The 22432-nt window shown below is 37.2% G+C and overlaps 2 protein-coding genes across 2 annotated transcripts in view; one reads left to right on the top strand and one right to left on the bottom strand.

Annotated features, from left to right (window-relative positions):
* The window catches only part of LOC133524440 (carboxylic ester hydrolase-like), a 41994-nt gene extending 27766 nt beyond the window's left edge, over positions 1-14228 (top strand). The window contains exons 6-10 of the mRNA XM_061860480.1: positions 942-1113; positions 6765-6949; positions 9166-9316; positions 9685-9808; positions 13967-14228. Of these exons, the coding sequence (XP_061716464.1) occupies positions 942-1113; positions 6765-6949; positions 9166-9316; positions 9685-9808; positions 13967-14165 (831 nt within the window). The 3' untranslated portion in view covers positions 14166-14228. The remainder of the gene's footprint in view (positions 1-941; positions 1114-6764; positions 6950-9165; positions 9317-9684; positions 9809-13966) is intronic.
* Positions 14229-18658: 4430 nt separating this feature from the next.
* Positions 18659-22393, bottom strand: LOC133524442 (B-cell receptor-associated protein 31). The gene has a single exon (XM_061860483.1). It carries the CDS (start codon positions 22240-22242, stop codon positions 21577-21579), a length of 666 nt encoding a protein of 221 aa, XP_061716467.1. The 5' UTR covers positions 22243-22393; the 3' UTR covers positions 18659-21576.
* Positions 22394-22432: the final 39 nt, after the last annotated feature.

Below are 22432 nucleotides of genomic sequence, written 5' to 3'. Positions count from 1 at the left end.
GCTCTTTTAGAATAGAATAGAATAGAAATAGTTTATTCATGGCAAAAGTATACACATAGAAAGAGGAACAAAAACAAAGTTATACATAACATTACAACGTATAACATTACATTACATGACACATATTAGCCACGAAATGATCCCGGCTCAGCATGGTGTAAGCCTGGGTTCGATATCAAAGAGTTACATTTCATTATGAGTGTGCCAATATTATTATTTCGATTGCACTTCTCAGTAAAGAAAGTAATACAAAAAGAAAACAGCAACATAAGTAGAGGTCAATAATCAACAGGACAGGGCTTATCGCTGAGAAGAGATCTCTTCCAGACAACCTATCTAGCACCTATTATTATTTTAATGAATACGATCGTTTTATGCCATGTCGGTAGCAAACAAGCACACAAAAGTAGGTACAATGTAGGATAATTATTTTTTCATTTAAGACTGAGCTTAAGCGTTCCTTGTTTCTTAAAAATCGTTTTTACAATAATAGGACGTTAAATACGCTGATTTCGCGCGTTATATAATGAAGGAATAACGTTTCGAATCCCACGCTATTGAAACTAATGATACATGGCCTCATGAGTGTATATTAAATATTTGCACAGTCGCACGGAATTTTCTTGCTTAAGAGCTAGGTACAAAAGATACAAGACAAAACCTCCAACGTCACAGAATAGTATTAACAATTGAGTAAATCTTTCAACAGTTGCACACTTTTGTTAAGCGAGATCCTAAAATTAATCATCAGGCAGATTTTTGGTACAGGCAGGCAAATAAATTATTATTTCATTTCATGTATTCCATTGTAATCATCTTCATTTGTACATTTTGGTCTTACATTTGGTGAAGTAGGTACTTGATACCCTGATAGGGTGCCTTTTTATGCCCCTAAAACTTTTACACGTTGAATTATTTCTAGTAAATCTTTCCCGTTCCAGGAATTTCCGTACCAACAAATGTTCACGCCGTTCTCTCCCACCGTGGAACCGCCTGGCACCAGGGACCCGTTCCTTACTCAGTATCCGTTCCATGCGGCTCAATCTGGGGCTATGCATAAACTACCTCTCATTACCTCTGTCACGTCGGAAGAGGGCTTGTATCCTGCCGCTAGTAAGTATGACTAGTGTAGTTATAGCAGCTCCTTGCATTGAGGAGCCTACTTAAGGTCCCGTTTCCGTTCCTTACTCAGTATCCGTTGCATGCGTCTCAAGCTGGAGCTATGCATAAACTACCTCTCATTACCTCTGTCACGTCGGAAGAGGCCTTGTATCCTGCCGTTAGTAAGTATGACTAGTGTAGTTATAGCAGCTCATTGCATTGAGGAACCTTCTTAAGGATCCGTTCCTTACTCAGTACCGATTCCATGCGGTTCCAGCTGGGGCTATGCATAAACTACCTCTCATTACCTCTGTCGCGTCGGAAGAGGCCTTGTATCCTGCCGTTAGTAAGTATGACTAATGTAGTTATAGCAGCTCATTGCATTGAGGAACCTTCTTAAGGACCCGTTCCTTACTCAGTACCGATTCCATGCGGCTCAAGCTGGGGCTATGCATAAACTACCTTTCATTACCTCTGTCACATCGGAAGAGGGCTTGTATCCTGCTGCTGGTAAGTACCTATGACATATCCAATATCTCCTGATGATGCCTCGAGAGGCGGACCAGGTGTCGAGTTTTGTACGTTTGGTGATGGTTTGTTATATTTATTTGCGTATTTATTTTCGCGATAGGAGGGTAAGATGAGAACATTAATTGCATGTAAAAAATACGCAAGTAATTAGAACAGTTTAGCACTGATTGACTAGCATATTATTAATTCGCGGATAAGCACAATATATATATTATAACTAGTTAATTAGTTATAGCAGCTCCCTTCGTTGAGGACCTCCTTAAGGGCCCGCTCCTTACTGATGTGTTGCTATAAGTATATTTGGTCACTTTAGCTGCCATCATCTATTTGATGGACAAACTGGAGCTAAACTACCTCACAATACGTCTGTCACGTCTGAACTTGAAGAGAGTAACAAGTCATACCTACCCTGCTGCTATTAGGTATGACTTGGTTATTAATTCGGGAACCTACGTAGGGACCCGTCCCTTACCCATGTGTTGATATATATTTGGTCACTTTTGCTACCACTTTCTATTTGATGGTGACTGTACAAGCTGTAGGCACAAACTGCCTTATCACGGCTGTCACGTCTGAAGAGGACTTGTATCCTGCCGCTGGCAAGTATGGTTAGTTATAGCAGGTCCTCCCATTGTTGAACCTGCTTAGAGTCAAACCAAGATAAGTTGGCAGCGATTTTGATAGCCCAGATAGCCCAAGTGTTATTATAAACGTCAAACATGTATGAAATTATGACGTTTACTTAACACTTGCAAAGACTGGGCTATCAAAATCGCTGCTAACTTAGCTTGATCAGAACTCTAGCGACCCATTTCGAGTCCGTAATCCTCCCATGCGGTGCAATTTGGAGCAATACAGATACAGAATAAATATTAGTAGCTTGTACTTATAAAGTTCAAAACTAAAATTTAAATCATTTATACTTGTACTTCACAGACCACCTCAGCTATTATACGGAGCATAAAAGACAATCGAGGTCATACATAAGGGCCCCGTATAAATTTGGTATCGAAACGCTACCGATTATTTCATTGTGCCCAAAATTACTTTCCGGTGCATGCGACACTAAACTCAAAATACACCACTCCTCAATTACTACCAATATTATAACAAACTATTCTCATAACGAATGAAACTCAAATGAACTTGTTACCAAGATGAACAGTTCTCGATTTGCACTTTCCTCAATATGGGCCAATTCCAAATAGACTGAAGGTCATAAAAACCGGTACACAAAAGGCTCTTTTCCCAAAATACCCTAAATTTGATATTCGGGAAAGTATCAGAACACCCGATTTTCATAATGATTGATTCACAAAACGTCATGTTCCCAAAATACACCAAATTCACGATTGTCATACTTTATACGGGTACGTTGCCTTTTAGGGTTCCATATGAAATATGTATACATACTAATATATTAATTACAATTTGCTGCAAAATAGTATCCAAAAATTGAGTGAAATTTAAAAAAAAAAAACGTTACCGGGCTCTTTAATTCGTATCAAATTCGCGGCACTTATGTTTAGTAAAGAGAGTTTTTCAGCGAAAACTATTTATGTTGAAAGTACTTGTAAATAGTATTTTTCTAAGATGTCAGTATTGCCTTATAGAACTATATAGAGCAATGCGGACGACTACTACTGCTCAAAAATTTTCGAGGAAGGCGATTTCCTCCAAACATATACATTGAATCTTTGTTCTCGTGACTAAAATTATACCTGTGCCCGTCATAAAGGAGAGCGGGCGCCCGTTTTGCTTCTCAATTAAAATAATTTCGGTGCTGGAACTCCTCTTGGCCATGGCGAATCTCAAGAAACAATAAATGATGACATCGATTCCTTTCCTAAAATATGACAATCAAGAATTTAGTGTATTTTGGGAAAAGACCGTTTTGTGAATCAATCATTATGGGAAACGGGTGTTCTGTGATTGAAATTTAGAGTATTTTGGGAAAAGAGCCTTCTGTGTATCGGTTTTTATGAGCTTCAGTCCATTTGGAATTGGCCCATATTGAGGAAAGTGCAAATCGAGAACGGTTCATTTTAGTAACAAGTTCATTTGAGTTTCATTCGTTATGAGAATAGTTTGTTATAATATTGGTAGTAATTGAGGATTGGTGTACTTTGAGTTTAGTGTCGCATGCACCGGAAAGTTATAGTGTATGGTGTAGAATACAATTCAGTAGTGCTGCTCAAATACTTATTCGCATTTTACAAGAATGTTTGGGTCATACACATTTTATAGCAAACTCGTTCGCGTCTTTCCTGGAGACGTCGCAAATTTGAGGGAATCTAAAGCTAATTTTACGCGGACCTTTACGGGCGGGATACAATTTTTCAGTAGTTAAGACTCAAGAAGAAAAACTGAATTTCTATGTATCAGAGTCGTTAATTTTTATTGTATTCTCCACAGAAGTGAACTTTTTCTAAAATGTGTTTGACCCATTTGGACTTATGTGTGGTGACCTCGTGCTCTTTATAAACGCCTCGTAATGCGTGTCTGATTGTAATAATTACAATAAGCTTAGAGTTCAAAGAAAAAAATGTATACACATGAAAATTATATTTTCCGAGAATCGGGATCAAACGCAGTAAGTACGTAGGTAAAACGCTAATGACTTGTTTCTTCCCGGAATTTTTTTATCACATTTCTAATTCGCATCTGAGACCTTCACAAACAAATTGCGATTTATTATATTTTACCATGATTTTACCTTATATTCATTTACTCACATGAAAGAGTCGACATTCAAAGGCGTCTCTTAATTTCAATGAAAACGTTAAAAATATAAATTAATATTGGACAATACAATATAATTTTCCCTAAAAGTTATTCATTTCGGTGACTTATTTCCTGCCAACTTTTAAAGCCCGCGCTTTTTTTTGGTACTCGTATTGTGCTGGTTTTCATTCTTTGTGCGAGTGTCATCCCCGTAACAGGCTTTATAAACTGCGATATATCTATGTCATTGACAACAAATGGTATTACACCCCAGACACAAACTAATAGATGCCGTTTGATTATGTTTTTACCAAAAAATTCGAGGTCTCATCATCAATAGTTGTAATTTTAACTAGGTACTTGTAAAATGCTACTCGAGCGGCGACATAATTAACATAACAACATAAAGCACTGAGTTGGGTCCTATATTATATTGTGCTTTAGTAACCCATGTTAATTTTACCCATATCCACAGAAATATATTTTTGTACTTAAATATTTTTAATGAGTAGGTTAGATACAGGTCGTAAAGTGAATACTGAATTAAGCTGTCGCGCTCCTCAAGCTCCTCCAATAAATTAAACTGTAGGCTGTACTCCTAAAATTGACCAACATTTGTTCAGCGACTTCTAATAAGTAGTATACAATCGTGATACAATAGAGAGCTCGAGAGTCGAGTACCGTGTTTGTTCTAAGACGCAATGTACCTAATGCGAATTTTGTTACTATGTTTAAAGCGTGTGTTTTGTTATGACACCGTATATAATTAATTTGCATGATAAATAGCAAGTCCAAAAGTTCATAATTCAAAAAAGTTGTTAAGTAAACATAACTTTTATCGCTTGACAAGTACAATATATGTTTTAATTACTCGTATTTGCTCGAGTAAGAGAAGGCCCACCCGGTAGTCCCGGTATACTACTTATGCGTGGTGACCGCGAGTTGTTTTATATATGGTGGAGTATCCTGATTGTAATAAGTAACAGGTTACGAATTAGATCTGGATTTGTCTTGAATCTGAAACGTCACTTTCGTTCCTGTCAGATCATATCCATAACAAATCCAGATCAAATCCATAACGGATGACGGACGACGATTGACGACCTCAGGGATTGAGTATTTGACGAGCGCAAATCTCAATCTCTAGAAACTCTACATTATTAATTAGTTAAATCCAGTAGCTATGATGCGATACGATAAATAAATAAATAACAATCAGAGTACGCCTCTTGGTCATCTGTTCATCTGGTAGTTAAGGTGATCTGTGAGTCTGTGACCCCATAAATGAGCGTTGTGCAGTGGAGACTAGTTTTTGGCACGTGTAGTGAAAGCAATATAAATCAGCTTCATACCTACCAACTAGGGAACCAATCAAATACGTTTTTGATTTGTTTTTATGTACTTACAACTACATGTATGTAAGTATATAAATTATAAACTGAAATAGATGTCATATACGTACTAAATAAAAAAAATCCGTCTAGTTACCTAGACGGTATTTTTTTTCCAAAAACATCCATCAAAAACATTTTCATGTAAAATAATACCAAGACGAAACTCTCGCACTGTCAAAAAGTTATCAGATCTCTTGTAGAGCCAAACTTCTCACTCTGCAAGCCCCTAACTTCACAAACTCTACTCCTTAGTCAAAATACATGGCTTGGCCGTTTCGCTTCCGTCACATGGGCTAAAAAAATATTCACTATGCATTATTTTTTATTATACAATATTTCATGTAGTAACGAAATGGCCAAGCCCCATATTTTGACTAAGGTGTAGAACTTGTTGGCGAATGTCAATAGTAGATATTTACTAAGCATAAAAAAAATTCAATTGGTAAATTTTTCTTCGGTGGCCGAGGCTAAAAAACAAACCGGCGTTATCTATCATATCGTATATTGATCTAAAGCATAGTGAAATACTTAAGTAAGCTTAGAATGCTTACTCCATACATCAGTTTACTTAATAAATAATAAGTTGTATGGGAGGTATGGTAAAACGCATTATTAACTAGTGGCTCTTTAAGTTGTAGACCTTGCGAGCATAACTTAAAACTGAAAAAATGTGTTGCTCCGCCATTTTGAAAATTTTTCAAAAATTGTATCGTGAAAATGAACTATTAAATCATCAAACCTGCTAAAACAAAATTTCACGAGAGTTGGTAGACAATTGCGACCAGTACTTAGAGGATAACATCCGGTCATAAATACGAAAGCAATTTTGACTAAGCTGAAATGGAGACCTTCGCTCACGCTTCGGTCAATTATCGTAACCATTAGCTCGGTCAATAAGTCTTAAACTGGCTTAAAACTTATTAAGTTTAAATTTTATTAACAATAACTTTTTGCAATGTATATATATATATATGGAGTGAGCATTCTAAGTTTACTTATATCTCTTGGTTGCAGCTTACCAAATTTCACCCGACACTCTGGCCTACTTGGAAGCCAACTGGGACCAACTGGCCAGCAACATCTTCGAGTACAACGATACGTTGCCAATCGACCAGCGACCCGTTGTGGCGGCCAAGATTAAGCAGCGGTACCTTGGAGGCAAGCCGGTTAGCCAGGAGACATACGCTCAGTTAGTACAGGTAAATACCGACCTACTATAATATTTTATTAAGCAGCGGTACCTTGGAGGCAAGCCGGTTAGCCAGGAGACATACACTCAGTACAGGTAAATACCTACCTACTATAATACTTTATTATTAATGCGAAAGTAACTTTTTATGTCGGTTACGTATTCAAGCTTAAACCGCTAAACCGAAATTTGTTATGGCGTTAGTTTGATTGGCGGGGCAGGAAATAGCATAGTTTTTATTACGGAACTCACCATTTTACGCAGATAAATGACGGGAGGAATATTTTTTGTTTATTTACTCTCTTTTCGCGTGATACTTGACTGCACGGGACTTAAAATAGGGTAAATCTGATCACAAACGCCTGATCTAGACAAGCGGCAGCGTGTCATAGTCAATTTCAAAAGAAAAGAACCATTTAGCCACTTTTGACCCCTACGTAACTCAAAACCTATTAAACATGAACATAATATAAATAATTTAAGACCTAAAGCTAACTAGAACCCCAAATTTGACTGACTGACCTAACATCAAAAACCTAACCCACTTCCAGGTGACCTAGCAAGTTGAAATTTAGCATCCAGCTCGGCAATTATATGGTTACGAACCTAAGATAAAGAAACAGTGATTTATTTATGATTTGAAATATTTTCAAATAAACAAGTTTCATTTACACACTAACCCCCTTATTCATAAATGTGTACTAAAGTTACGATGCCGCTAATCATCGTTTGTCCCTTTCCATCATATTAATACGTCGAAAAGGGACAAACGATGATTAGCGGCGTCGTAACTTTAGTACACGTTTATAAATAAGGGGGTTAGTATCTAATTTGTAATAGCAAATATAAATTTTGATTTCGAAATTATCTATAATGAATTTCTATATAAAAAGTAATGATATTCAATCAAAAACCTCAATATGTACTAGTGGCGCTCTCTACGCAGAGTTTTGCGTAATATTCCCTATTACTTACTTACTAGGCTACAGGTAGGGACAGAACCATATACTTTTGCTATCTAATTGTAACTCTCGCAACTTCATATGACAATGTATCTATTCCCAAACCTATGTCTGTTACACGAGCTTTCCCCCTCTTGAATAAAAATTATGCCGTTACAAGTTTACGAAATACATTATAGGAATACATCATCCGTTCAATAATTTTGATGTACCTACATATCTGTTCAGGAAAGTTTCATTGATAGGTTAAGGTATGTAAAGATAGTAAAGTCTAAGAAAAGGTCGTACCCTACCGCTGATTTTGAAAGCTGACGATAGCGCTGTATATGGCGCCATGTTTTGTGGAAATTGAATTATCAAATGTAAACTTTTGACAACTAGAGCTACCGCTAATATACGGAGCCGTACAGGGCCATCTGCTGTCAACGCGCTAGATAGCGCCAGAGCCATCGAAACGCGAATTTGTCTTTTACACACCTCTGGTTTAACGTATATATTCTATATTCGTATATTTAAAAAAAATACATATAGGTACTTATAAATAATCGGATAGCATCGACAGTCAACTGGTTTTTTAATTTCCTGAAAAATATATGCAAAGAAAAATTGTTTAAAATTTAAATGATAATTGTTCGCGCCCAAAGCAGCCGCCATTCTTGTGACGTCATAATAGCAGTGCAGTAATAAAGAAACGTCAAATGTGCAGTGCAAACTTTTCGCCGTTGTTACAAATTCAACACTTGTTTCTGCTATTGTGACGTCACGATCTCGTCACTCACGAGAAAAAAATGGTGGTCTGCGTTTATGGTCACGTGACATGCAGATAATAAAACTACAATTTTAATTTTGAATGTTTTTATAACGTCATAACTATAGCATACTATCCTGGTCCAGCAATATCACTGGCAGTACAGCGCGGTAATGCGGCCAGTATTTTTGGAACTTTTGCGCCGGGTACGTGTCGTCTCGGAGATTAACGGAGAGGTTTTCGAATAAAGCTTGTTGCGGATTTTATCTTGTACATTCTTGACGAAACCTGTGACGGATTATCACTTATGTAGATTGGACGAAGTTTGTTGCGGATTCTATTTAGTACCTATGCTCTTCACGAAGCCCGCGCTGTGATTTAGATGATGGTTGTGGTTTCAATTTAGTTGTATTTAATAAAGGGTTTATGTATGCTTTAAAGACAAAAAACTATATAAATAAAATACTTTCATAATTTAATTTTGATGGATGAAACTCCCCTTTTGTGTCTATCCAGGCTTTAGGCGACCGTCTCTTCTCCGTCGACGTGGGAAAGCTGGCGCAGATTCACGCAGCCAAGTCCGGGCAGCCCACTTACCTGTACCGCTACTCTTTCCGCGGTGAGAAGAGCTTGTCCAACATGATGGCGCAGAACAATGACAATTACGGTAAGAAAATCAAAACTTTTCAAAACCCATCTCCTTTTTTTGACGCTACACTAGGTGTGTTGTTTTTGATTGTAATGTTTTTGCCTACTTGATTCCCAAAGATTTAAATAAATAAGTAAACACACGACGCCAACATAGCACAATCTACTTCTCTGGTCACGTGTGCGGTCTCAGAGGTATTTTTTTCGCGAACGTTCCATGGTAAGTAGTTCAACGATGGTTCATCAAAAAAGGACTGTCTCTTCTTCCTCGCGTTGTCCCGGCATATTGCCACGGCTCATGGGAGCCTGGGGTCCGCTTAACGAGTATTCAGAACACACTAACACTGTTGACCATGAATTTGAAATGGAAAATATTTCCGTCCACAGGAGTGAGCCACGCAGATGACGTGTTCCACATCTTTAATTTCCCGATGTTGAGTTCCGACAGCCCTGATGACAAGAAGATAACGGAAGAACTGATCGACATGATCTATAGCTACTCCACTACTGGGTATTGTATTTCCTTCCATTTAAGCGGTTATCATACTGGATGCGATTCGCACGTCGCTTTGATGTTTGAGCGAGACAACGCTATGCGCTTATTCGTCACGTCGGAACAATCCAATGTGATAACCGCCGTAACTATAAAGAGTGATAACCGTAGTACAATAGTCGTTGTACAAGTATGGAAAGCAAAAATTTATTAAGTCACACGAACCCGCCAAGACGCTCCTATACAAGTATACATTCGAAGTTACGCTCTTTTCAAAACGACATCGACATGTTTAAATTACCTACTTAAATGAACATTTACGTAACTACGGCTTACGTACGTTCTACTTACTAGAGATGCCTCGAATAGTAGTTTTGTCTGAATACCGAATATTGGGACTCTCCCAGCCGAAGCGCCGAATATTCGGCATGACATAGGAACATTTTGAGTCAAAATTATTATGAAAACTGTTGGCCAACAAAGCACAACGTTTGCTAAGATATATATATTATTTGTTGAACGGAATTAATGAATGTAGTTAGTCAATCAAATCAGACCCATGATAAAAATAAAATATTTTGTAATCAAAAAATGCTCACAAAATTGTGCTCGTATTTATTATCTTTCCAAGAATACATTCAAAATTTTAAATATACCTAGTTTTTGTGTAATTTTTCTTTATAGGTAGGTGCGACATGTATCGGTTCTCGGCCGGATAATATGCAAGATGCGGCCGAATACCGAACATTGGGCAAAGTGGCCGAAAAGGCCGAAGGCCTGCAACGTAGTAACGTATTACGTCTATGTCTGGTACTAGTTTTGGTTGTAAAAAATTGTTATAATAGAGCCAGTAGAAGTTTTGTAACTCTCAACGAAAACTAGTACTTATATAATAGTTTCATGTTATTATAACATGTCGTTTTAAAATTAGAGAAAGAGAGCGTAACTTGAATTATATGGTGGCGGATCTATTTCTAATCGGGTGTCAAACTGTACAGTGTACATCTCATCTGAAATATCTTGTTGGTAGAAAATAACCGATCCCAAACGAGTGTTTGCACGACACAAAAATGTCAGGTAGTTTTTCTGTACATATCACATAACGTTTCCCAATTCCATTATACGAGGAAAAAAAATGTATAAAGAATAAGATACGGTAGGAGTAGATAAGTTAAAGATTAATTTCAAATAAATACCTATAGATTTTTTTCTGTGACACATCTCATGACCCAATTACACATTAAATTTATATAAAGTATTATATCCAACCTATTGCGGTACGTATAAAATCACATTAAACTCTTCTGACTAAAATGTTCATAAACTTCAGTTAACTACCCACATGAAACGTGTGAATGCTTTGTTCTAAATCGCTAAAACAGTCTTATAACTCTTACAACATGTTTACAATATTTTACTCGCAAGTACCTTCTCACAGTGTTCAATGAATTATTAACTGTTTAATCAGAGGGCCGGAAACCTCGGGTAACGTGAAACAAAAACAAATGAATGACCCAACCATAGAGAAATAAGATATAGAGTGCTCACTCCATGCGTCAATTTTCTTACCAAAACGCTTATTGTTTTCGTAGTCGACATCTAGCGGATTTGTCAGTACTGCTACGTGACAATAGATGTCGCGACAACACAAAAGTCTAATGTTCAACAATTTAAAATATTATAACCGGATTAACCTGAACTATATTTTCAACTCCTGCATGTAATATTAGTTGTAAATTGTTGAGCAATACACTTTTCGTCAGTCGCGACACTTGTGACATCTAGGTGTCAAGCAGTTGTACTCATAAATACCCTACTTGACGCTAGATGTCAACTACGAAAATAATAAGCCAAGGAACAGAATCTCCATATACCGAAAAGTGTCCCACAAAAAACCATAAATAGGTGGCGCTACAATACACTTGAGAAAATAATCTAATCATAGACAGCGCACTTCACTCCGTCAATAACGCCTAGGTTCTTAGCTACTCTAGCGCTACTCTGGAGAGATTTGGAACTATTATTTATAACTAACAGCTGGACACTTTTGCAACTGTTCTGCCTAAGGAGATTCTGTTCCTTGCCTCTACCTTCCATATAATAAGCGTTTTGGTAAGAAAACTGATGTATGGAGTGAGTACTCTATGCTTACTTATTTCTCTATGACCCAACCCAACTCTCTGACCACAAAAGATACTTAAATTATTCGAGGCGGCGGGCGCAATGTAAATAATATCCCTACAGTTAGCTGAAGTAACAAAGCGAATAAGTACAATATAATAGCAGTCAATGAGAAAAGGAAAATCAAAAGGTAAACCATAACTTTAGATCAATTATATTGGAGTTTTGTTTATTATTTTTCCGCATCACTTTAACATCTATTCAAATTTAACTGTAAACTTTACTTAAATAATATTGGAAGTAAGAAATAGCCATGAAAACCGACTTATATTTCCCAGCTGAAATTCATATAAAACTGGAAAATTCAATGAAAAATATACAACTGTGTATAGTTATTTCAATTTAGTATCTTGCCCATTATTTTCAATCCAGCAAAGCTTTACATTCTACATCCACCTCCATTCATCTCATCCAGGAAACATGAAACTTTTCTACTCGATGATCTTCCTCGCTGACTGTACTAACTAATATTAGATTTTTGACCGACTACTTGGTTTTTCTGCCAAATACGCGAAATTTTGTGTGACATTAAATTAATGGATGACGCCAAATGAGGAAACAACTCGAAAATTGCATTTATGTAATCACTTTGCGTGGATGAAATGCAACTTTCCCAGTTTTTGAATAATCAAGAGGGCCCTTACGAGCTGGTGTGGTGAAATAGTACATTGTGCAACGTGTACGACGTGAAATTTTGCAAACGAGGTCTTTAGATGTACAATAGCTAAACTACCCAAGTAACATTTTAGTTCTATAATTTTGATTTTTATCGCTAAAAGCTTATATAGATGTCGTATTAAGGTTTCAGAGGTGGACGCCTGTCGTATGCATTCGGCAACACCTTTCTGCTCTATAGGCTTATACAGCTATACAGCTAATATGTTTTATTAATTAGCGATTGATGTAAAGGTTTACTTCACTATTTTATAGAGTCGTTATAGGCAAGTAACAGGGTTAAATATAACCACTACCTATAGAGTAATATTACTATAAGTATAATAGTATTTGGAATCACTTATGCAACTAATTTGCGCTATTAGAGTTACCTGCAAGCCGCTAAAGTTATCGTGTTTTAAGACAGACAAAACCAATTATGCCCATGCTGAAACGGCGACCTTCACTTTCGCTCAGTAGAAAAGAAAAGTATACAGCCAAATTGAGAACCTTCTCCTTTTGGAATTTTAAAGTCAGTTAAGAATCATGTAAAAAGTGTCCATCGCGACTTTTATTTACTTGATATGGGCTTTAATATCGTTAGCAGATTACTGGGACGATTGAAGTACCTTTAAAGAAAGGACGCTTAGCACGAGGAATTTCCGACATTGACCCTCCTGTCCTAATGCATGTATTTCATTTCATTTCATTTATTCAACATTAAAAGTCATGTGCATTACAGAAGATGTTAGTTGGATGTAGTCAGTACATGACACCCGGATAGGGCGCATAATGTTAGTACTTATGAGGTACCTAATTACCTACTTATATACTATAGTACTTATAAATTCGTGCATATTCGCTTATCAACGTTATTTATAATATTATACAAAAGCATATCTACCTAGGTTAATTCATCAATGTCAAAGTTAATACTAATGGTTATGCTTTATGCCAATCCGAAACTCAATCAACAATTTAGTGTCACAATTTTCTACAATTATTTACATTATAAAATAACAAAATAACAAAAGATGAAAGAGGTCATATTATTGATAGGTATCATATTGCCTTACGGGTTCCATTCTAACAACTTATTATCATTTAAAAACTCGTCAATTGTGTAGTACGACTTTTCGGTTAGTAGATTCTTTAGTTTTAAAAGCTAATTATATTGCTGTCCCGCCCATAATGCCGGCGGTTAATGACACAGCAAGCGGAACAGCAATACAATAACGTGATGCTTGCGATAGATATACTCGCAGGAACAGGGGGGTCAACATGCCCCCTTCCCCGGAGCGTCGCATTTGCAGCGGCTATATTAACTCCTTTATTTTCCAGCATCCCAAAGGTATCCAACACAGCGCCAGCCTGGACGCCCGTGACCCCGGGGTCCCAAGAACTGAACTATCTGGAGATAGCCTCGCCCAATAACATCCTGATGAAGACCAGCTCCGACTTTGGACAGCGGTCGTTCTGGGACAGCCTAGGGTTCATCGAGAACGAGAGATATCACGTCAATATTAGGGATGAGCTTTAAGTTTCAAGTTTTTTATCATTGTTCACTTTATATACTTATTTTTTCTACTTTTTGCGCTAAGTTGAACTAGTTTTTTTTTTAATAATGTTCATTGAGAACGAGAGGTATCACGTCAATATTAGGGATGAACTTTAAATTTAAAGTTTATTATAATTGTGCAGTTTATAAACTTTATTACCTGTAGTTTGTGATTGACAGATAATATTTTAACTTATACATCATTTTTTCTACTTTTTGCGCTAAGTTGATTTTTTAATAATATGTCATACACAAACTTCTATGTGAATTTTACTTAAGTGTAAGTGCCAAAATAAATTTATACATTACCTATAATCTTTTAATTTATATCTTTTTTTTATCAGAAAGAATGAGCGCTGGTTGGCGACGGCAAGGTAAGCAATAGCGTTAAGAGCGTGCAACTTTCAATCCAGCAGGGCTAAGATAGTCGGCTCTTTATCATTTGTCACCATGCCTGTCACGTTCTAACAAGTATGTAAGCGCAAAAGTGACGGGCATAGTGACAACTGATAAAAATGGAACCATGATGTCACCGCAGGGGTCGCAGGTTTTAAGTGTTTACACTCCGGCTCAGTACCAATGAGTTTTATGGAACTTATGTACGATATATTACTTGAAATTTACCAATCGCTTTACGGCACTTTACGGCGAATCGTGAGGCCCAGTTTCCCCTCTGGGTTGAAAAGTCATATGGCAGTCGCTTTCGTAAAAAAAAAAGTACCTACACCAATTCTAGAGATTAGTTATAGGCGGCCATGATCCGTGGCAAAAACCCGGGATAACGCGAGGAAGATGATCAAATATCAAACATTTATTCAGCAAATAGGCCACAGGGGCACTTTTACATGTCCATTTTTACAAACAATAATTACAAATATGGCATCGATGATATAATAAATACTTTATTAGAGATATTAAATTATCCTTAGAGATGTAGAGGGTCTCCAAGGCTTGAATTCTTATATAAATAATTAAAACACAAAAAATTAAATCAGACAAGAACCGAATGAAGTGTCTCCCGTTAATGCCACTCAAAAGTAAAGTTACATACTTATAACATAACTGTAGCCCGTGTAAGCTTAAACAGACCGGTCTCCACAAACAGCACCCGTTCACGAGTATGACGTCGTGTAACTCAGCCATCGCCTCCCTCAACCTTCGGGAAAGTGGCGACCCGATCAACGACGCCACCGTAAGTAAAGACTTTGCGAGCGAGTAAAGCGAGCATGACATGTTCAAGCTGCCGGGTTGTATTAATATAAATATAATAAAAAAATACTTTGAAAGATGATTAGAAAGTACTTTGCAAAAGACATCACGAGGATTATTAGGCACTTTATTATAAAACAATCTCATCTAGTAGGTTTCTAATAAGTAATCCATAAAGAGCGACGTATATACACAAATATTAACCTTGTGTATCAACTTCCAAACTCTCCGTGCCCTGAAGCCTCAAGCTAGACACTAAATTAGATTTTCATAGGCATATAAATTGTGTGGTAACGAGCGGAAATAAAACAGGATTTATAATGCGTACGGCGCCGCATTTTATAAACACGGCAGTAATAATAGTTTTTTTCACCACACCAGCTCGTAAAGGCTCATTTTATTCTTTTAAAACTGATGAGAAAGTTGCATTTTATCCACTAAGTAAATAATCTGATGCAAATGTTGAGTTGCTTCCCCGTTTGGCCGGTAGAACTGACTTTTAAGTGATGATTTTAAATGATACATATTTAATAACATTCATTTGCACTATATGTATGCCTTTCATATTTGAAGAGTTCCCTCGATTCCTCATGGACCATGATGGAATATCGTATCATAGTCGTATTTGCACTTGTTAGAAAGGTCACGTAGGTAATGGACTTTTTACGTGCATTTATAAAACGTGTTTTTCTAGTGTTTTTTAAACTATTAATTTATTTTGTAGCTGACTATACTTAGGTACACGTTTCGTTATACAGAATGACTTAAGACCGAGTTCTTGTCTTGTAATATTGCAGCCATGGTTCTTTATAAGTTTATAACGCTATAAACCAAACACCATGAACGAAATAAATTATTTATTGTGCAATAAATTCATTGAATTATTTTATAAGCAGGATATTACACTTATTGCATGATGCTTTCAACTTTCAATATTAATATGTATGATGTATGATTATTATTAAAGTACATTAACTAATTAAGTGTACCTACTTAGATAATATAGATGGTATATGATATGCGTGGTGCGGTAGACTATTAGGTTTAAGGATGACTCAAGCTAGACCGAGCCGGGGCCGCGGCCGGGCCGAGGCGTCCGACACGTCATTTTCTATGACGGCTGATCGGTGATCACGTGGTGCTTTCCATAGAAAACGAAGCACCGGAAGCTCCGGCCCGGCCTCTTCACGCTTAAATTGCTGAACTGATTTAGATATTTTAGATTAGATATGGATATAGTTTGAGGCTCGGGGTAGGACATCATAGGATAGCTACTTAGATTTTTTTTATGATAAAGGAGGCAAACGAGCAGACGGATCACCCGATGGTAAGCAATTACCGCCGCCCATGGACACCTGCCATACCAGAGGGGTTGTAAGTGTGTTGACGGCCTTTAAAATTTTACTAATTATCAATATTATCATCATATATAAGCCAGTTATCACATAATTATAACAAATGAACTTTAAGCGGATGACTCAAGAATTTAGATTAGATTAGATCATTTTATTTCTTAATGAAAATTGCATGGTATTTTACAAATATTACTATGAATCTGAAAATATGATTCATCATCATCACATTTATCACAGCAATCCCACGTCATTCGAGACTCAACATATTTGGCATCAATTTGCATAAAATTGCGTCAGCTGGAGATACAAGACACCAGTCATGATCAATTGTGTTAAAATAACACGTCACTATATTGGTACGTTATGTGAATTGTGAACTAGACAATGTGTGACGTCTATTGGCTAGTGTTCGATCTATAAACCAACTAAAATACTTAGTAGGTACCAAATAAAATAATACTACATGAGCCTGGAGTTATTTAATTAGCCAAATAAAAGTTTTGATTGTGCGATACAAGATTTTAAACGGAACAGCAAACAGTACCCCTAGTGTAAATTTATTCGATAGCGTGACGTGACGTACGCGTTTGCGTTAAGTCTCATTTTGTATAGGATTTTGAGTTTCCAAAACGCTCCGCTTGGCGCGCTCTTTTTTTTATCCCATACAATATGAGACTTAACGCAAACGCGTACGTCACGTCACGCTATCGAATAAATTGACACTAGGTCTTCTGAACAATATTGCATCCGTTTGGACACAGTTGGGGTCATTATCCCAAGAAAAATTGAAAAAAATTGAGCGCGATTCTGAATTTTTACTACACGCTACAGCGCTTTCTAGCATGTAATTTATATACTTAATAATTATAATAATGCCCTGAGATACGACTTTTTTTAACTTGCTCCAAACATAAGGATATATTTACTTTCATGCGGACTCCACACCGCTGCATTCGTTATGAGTACCTATGCTGCGTACGAGTGCCGCATACAACACGTGTGGGGCGAAATCCCACCCAGGCCAGCCGCCGAACCGGTTTTGAAAGCAATTATGGCGTCAATAACATAACGTCTTTGCCTTCGAACTAATCAATTCTTTATGGTCGTGTAGGGTCATTATCACAAGAAAAATCTTGATAGCGCGATTCAGGATTTTTACTTCCTGGGACAGCACCATCTAACGAGCGATTCATAAACTAAACAAATGTTCTCTGAGTCGTCCAAAGTCAATCCAAATCCCAACACAGCGCAATTCAGGATGACACAATAAATAATACATGGCTCTCTTCTCACTAAACTTAAATCATTACTGGTATTTGTTGCCAGTGGTACATTATCTTATCATCCATTTTTTGGGACAAACTAGAGATGGGCCGAATATTCGGTATTCGGCGTATTCTCCCGTGTTCGTATTCGGCCGAATTATTCGGTTAAAGTGCCGAATATTCGGCAAATATTTTTTTATTACGTTTGTCTTGTTCCAACACTATAAAAGGTAAGCTCCCCCATAACTTTTTAGGTTCTCTCTTCCATCAGGTTACTTTTCCCCGTTATCATTAAAACACATAATGAGTTATGTTGAACCCATAAGATGTTTTGTTGATTACTTCGAGTGTTGAAAATCTGTTTGAGTACGTACCTTACCATTTTGACCTGTTTGTTTTTAGGGAATTGCCTAAAGAGATTCATCTGTAGCTGCTAATGTAATTGAAGCGTTTTCAAATGGTTTATGGTTCGGTAGGATCTGAACGAAACATTCGGCCGTATATTTGTATCCGGCAAACTCCATATTCGGCCCATCTCTAGATCAATCACACTAAATGATCACATAGTGATTGGACTGACTTTGGAGACACATACTGAGCGTGCACAATGTAGGGATAAATAAGTTTACAAATAGGAAAACATGTATATAATAAAAAATATTTTTATTATAATAACCAAAAAACAACACACCAATCAATAGCTGTTAGAGAAACTTAGTAAAAACAATCCCTACTATATGCTATTCCTATCCCTTGGACCACATCTAATTGGGTAAGCCATTAAAAACATCTTCACACATTCACTGCCAAGAACACGCTAGGTGTGTTCATTTTACATGGGGCGCTTGGAAGGAACAGAGGGCCTACCGCGAACCACGTTCAACGTGTTGCCTCTCTGTCACACTTGTAAATTTGTACGTAAGTGTGACAGGGAGGCAACACGTCGAACGTGGTTCGCGGTAGGCCCTCTGGTCAAGGATAAGGTGGTTATCAACTTATCACACACTGCTTCGCACTTCGGAGCGACGTCCGATGCTACTTTAACTTTGTACTGTAGAATCTCGATTTGTATCCAAAAACCGCTTGGTATATGTATACATTGGCTATTTGGCTACGCCTCTCTGTGCGGAAGTGCGAGTCGCACGACGATTCGAGCTTTCGGACGGAGATGCGGTGCGCGCCCCAGGGTTGCCACACCGAGCTTCATAGTATCGTACGGATTTTTGTTCGTAAACACGATTCGTCGCGCATCGCAAGTTCGGACGAAGCTACGGAAAAAACCGCACAATCGTACCGTCGTCGCCGCACGAGAATTCGTCGCTTCGCACTTCGCAACGACATGCGACGGGAGTGTGATAACCGCCTTGCCTATTACAACACAAAAGCGAAGAAAATGGCTCACTTCCATTTCCATTTCAGATTTCCATTTAAAGTGACCCATCTTCAATGCACTTAAGTGTATTTAATGGCTACTTAACAATTAATATACAAATAAGCTTTTAATAAATAAAAAACTCAATGGCGTTATTCATAAAAATCTATCAAATCTAACAAACCGTTGATAATATTTCGTCCCTATCCGTCATTTTGCCATTTCTGTTTGTTAGAAAGGGACAACATTTAACAAAATATTGTAAGAGATTGCAAAGTTTTATAGCCGGAAAAAGTTAACTTTGCAGACTTTGCAGTGATAGAGTGTAAGTGTCGTCAAATTAATATGAAAATATGACATTTATAATGGCACTTACACACTTCAACAAGTTAAGCCTCTAATGCATACCAAGCCATATATGGCAGTAATAATATTCAACTCTATTGACAGCTATTAAAGTTCAAATTTAAACGAATATTTTTTATGAAATGCACTAAAGGGTTAAAAGGAAAGGGGAGAACGGTTCTCTATACAAACATAGTCCCTATTTTCCTCTCTGGATATTGACATTATGGAATTTTTTTTACATAATTTAAAGTATACCTATTAACCATAGCCCATTAGACTTTTTTCGATTTCGGACTCTCGTCTCATCTTAAAGTTAGTACACAATTAGCTCATGCTTTATTGACTCAGGGATTAGACAAAGTCCCAACAAATAATGGAATAATCTGGCACTTTTGGATAGATAACTATAATTTTATAGTTTTCTGCCAAGACCCAACTTGTTAGCAGTATATAGTTCAAGTTATAAACAATTTTGGACCCACTATAATTCTCATATACTCTAGCCACCCACACGTCAAATATTGCAAAGACAAATGTTAAATAAAGATTCAAATAATGGAATGGGTGACCCCTTATAGGCCTCTGTAAGCCTAGCACATCATTGGCGCGACAATATCTCGCGGCGAGAGAGACTACCCATCTTTTTCTACCTATATTAATTAAAGAGGGATGGGAAGTCTATCTTGCCACGAGATACTGTCATGCCAATCATGTGCTAGCCCGGCTGGGCAGCTAGTGGATATGAGATACTGAGTCCGAGGGATAATACAAAAATGGCCTTTAGGAATTGACTCCTAACTATGTATACATTACCAATGATCAGCATGGAGGGTGCCACATCGCGGGATTCCATGTAGAGAGAGATCTTATCCAAAAACTCTTAAAAAAAATCTTAGTTATAATAACACTCAATAGACTTCTTCGAACAAGATCGTGGCATTTGAGTCATGTCTGTTCATGTTCATATTCAAATTTCTATTGGAATCCCGCTGTATGGAACCCTCTGTACCAATCACTGTACATGACATGGGATGTTACTATAAAAAATTATTATTCATTATACTTTCAAAGCTGTCTTATACATACTAAAAACAACAGAAACAATGGAAGTATAAATCTCAAACATAACTACAATTAAATGCTGACTAAAAAAAATTACTAAAATAAGCATACCTAAAACATCTTCAGAAACCTTCAATCTATAGGCACTTTGAATAGAAAATTAAAAGTTTATTCAGTAGTGCTGGCATGTGCAATTTTATTATTTTTATTAATAGTGAGTAATACTCTTTAAATGTTTGTTCTTGAAATCTACTTCTTTTATAATGAAATAGAAGAATACCTTAGTTGAACCATACTAAAATAACAGTGAGATTTATTTTTTATAAAGAATTGTAAAAATTGCAGTAGAAAGTTATGCAATCTTAACATTTCTATTAATATATGTATAATGATGCATTTGGAATAACTTTAGCGAACATTTTGTTCAAGAATCTCAATTAGTATCTACTAGCACTTCTCAGAAAAATCACAGAAATATTAGAATGACCAATAAATTGCCATGACTTAAGATGTTACAATGCTGGAAGAATGTTGTTTACAGACTTTAACTGCTTGCTAACTTTCAATAAACATACATAACCCTGAAGTATGTTTCTTTAAATAACAACCTACTTAAACCTTCTTACATGGGCACAAAGTCCACAAATCATTCAGTAAAGTGTATTATGTTGTTTCATATCTCACTAGAAAGTTAAAGCAAGTCAAAGTGTTTGCAATCAATAATCTAGCAATACATAGATAAGCAAATGAGAATGGACTTTGAACAGTCAACAATCTTAGAATTACTCATCTTTCTTGTCGCCACTAATTGTGAGCTTCTTTTGCAGCTTGCTGTGTTCCTCCGTGAGCCTGTCATACTCCTTTGACAGACTTTCAGCCTGCGACTTTACAGCCTCCTTGTCTTTTCTCTCTTTGGAAAGTTCTTTCTCTAGAGCTGAGATTTGATCCTTGTAGTCCTCAAGCTGCTTCTTGGTGGCCTCGTCGCCGGCTCCCGCCTGGGCCAGCAGTGACCTCGCAGCCACTGACGCGCTCTGCGCCTGTCGGAAATTTGCCTCAGATTGCGCCAAAAGAGTAGCCAATTCCGAAATCAACTGCACCAGCCGGCGAATCACGACTAGCAAAAACAGGGCGAAGCCAGAGATGTAGAAGTTTCTCTGAGCGCGGAACAGACGCATGTTACCCTGCATCTCGGCGTCCAGGTGCTGGTGGTCCGAGCTCTCGATGTTTGAATATTTCTGCATCTCCCGAATGGCGTCGAGCAAGCATAACACCAGCACTCCGATAAGGATCAGGAAGTACACAGACGCTTGTCCGCTTATATAAGCCAGGAATTTTGACCTGAACAGCTTTTGCCATTTCGAAGGACTAGCGATCGGCAATGCGAGCAAACAGACGATGCCTATTTCGGCGTACAAAAACGTCGCGATGATGGTCCACTGGAGACTCATGGTGAATATTTATTTATTTAGCACTGGATTTTAGTGGTCCGACTACGGATAGAAAACACAGAATGATGGAATATTTATGAAATCGCAAAAGGTAAGAAATAGCGGTGAATCACTAACTCCAAAGTCAAAGACAATAATGACATAATGACGTGTACTTTTTGCCGTATTGGCAACGCTCTTTTTGAAAATA

This window comes from Cydia pomonella, chromosome 13, assembly GCF_033807575.1.
Source record: "Cydia pomonella isolate Wapato2018A chromosome 13, ilCydPomo1, whole genome shotgun sequence".
In the NCBI taxonomy this organism is placed as follows: domain Eukaryota; kingdom Metazoa; phylum Arthropoda; class Insecta; order Lepidoptera; family Tortricidae; genus Cydia; species Cydia pomonella.
This window is presented reverse-complemented; position numbering and strand designations above follow the sequence as displayed.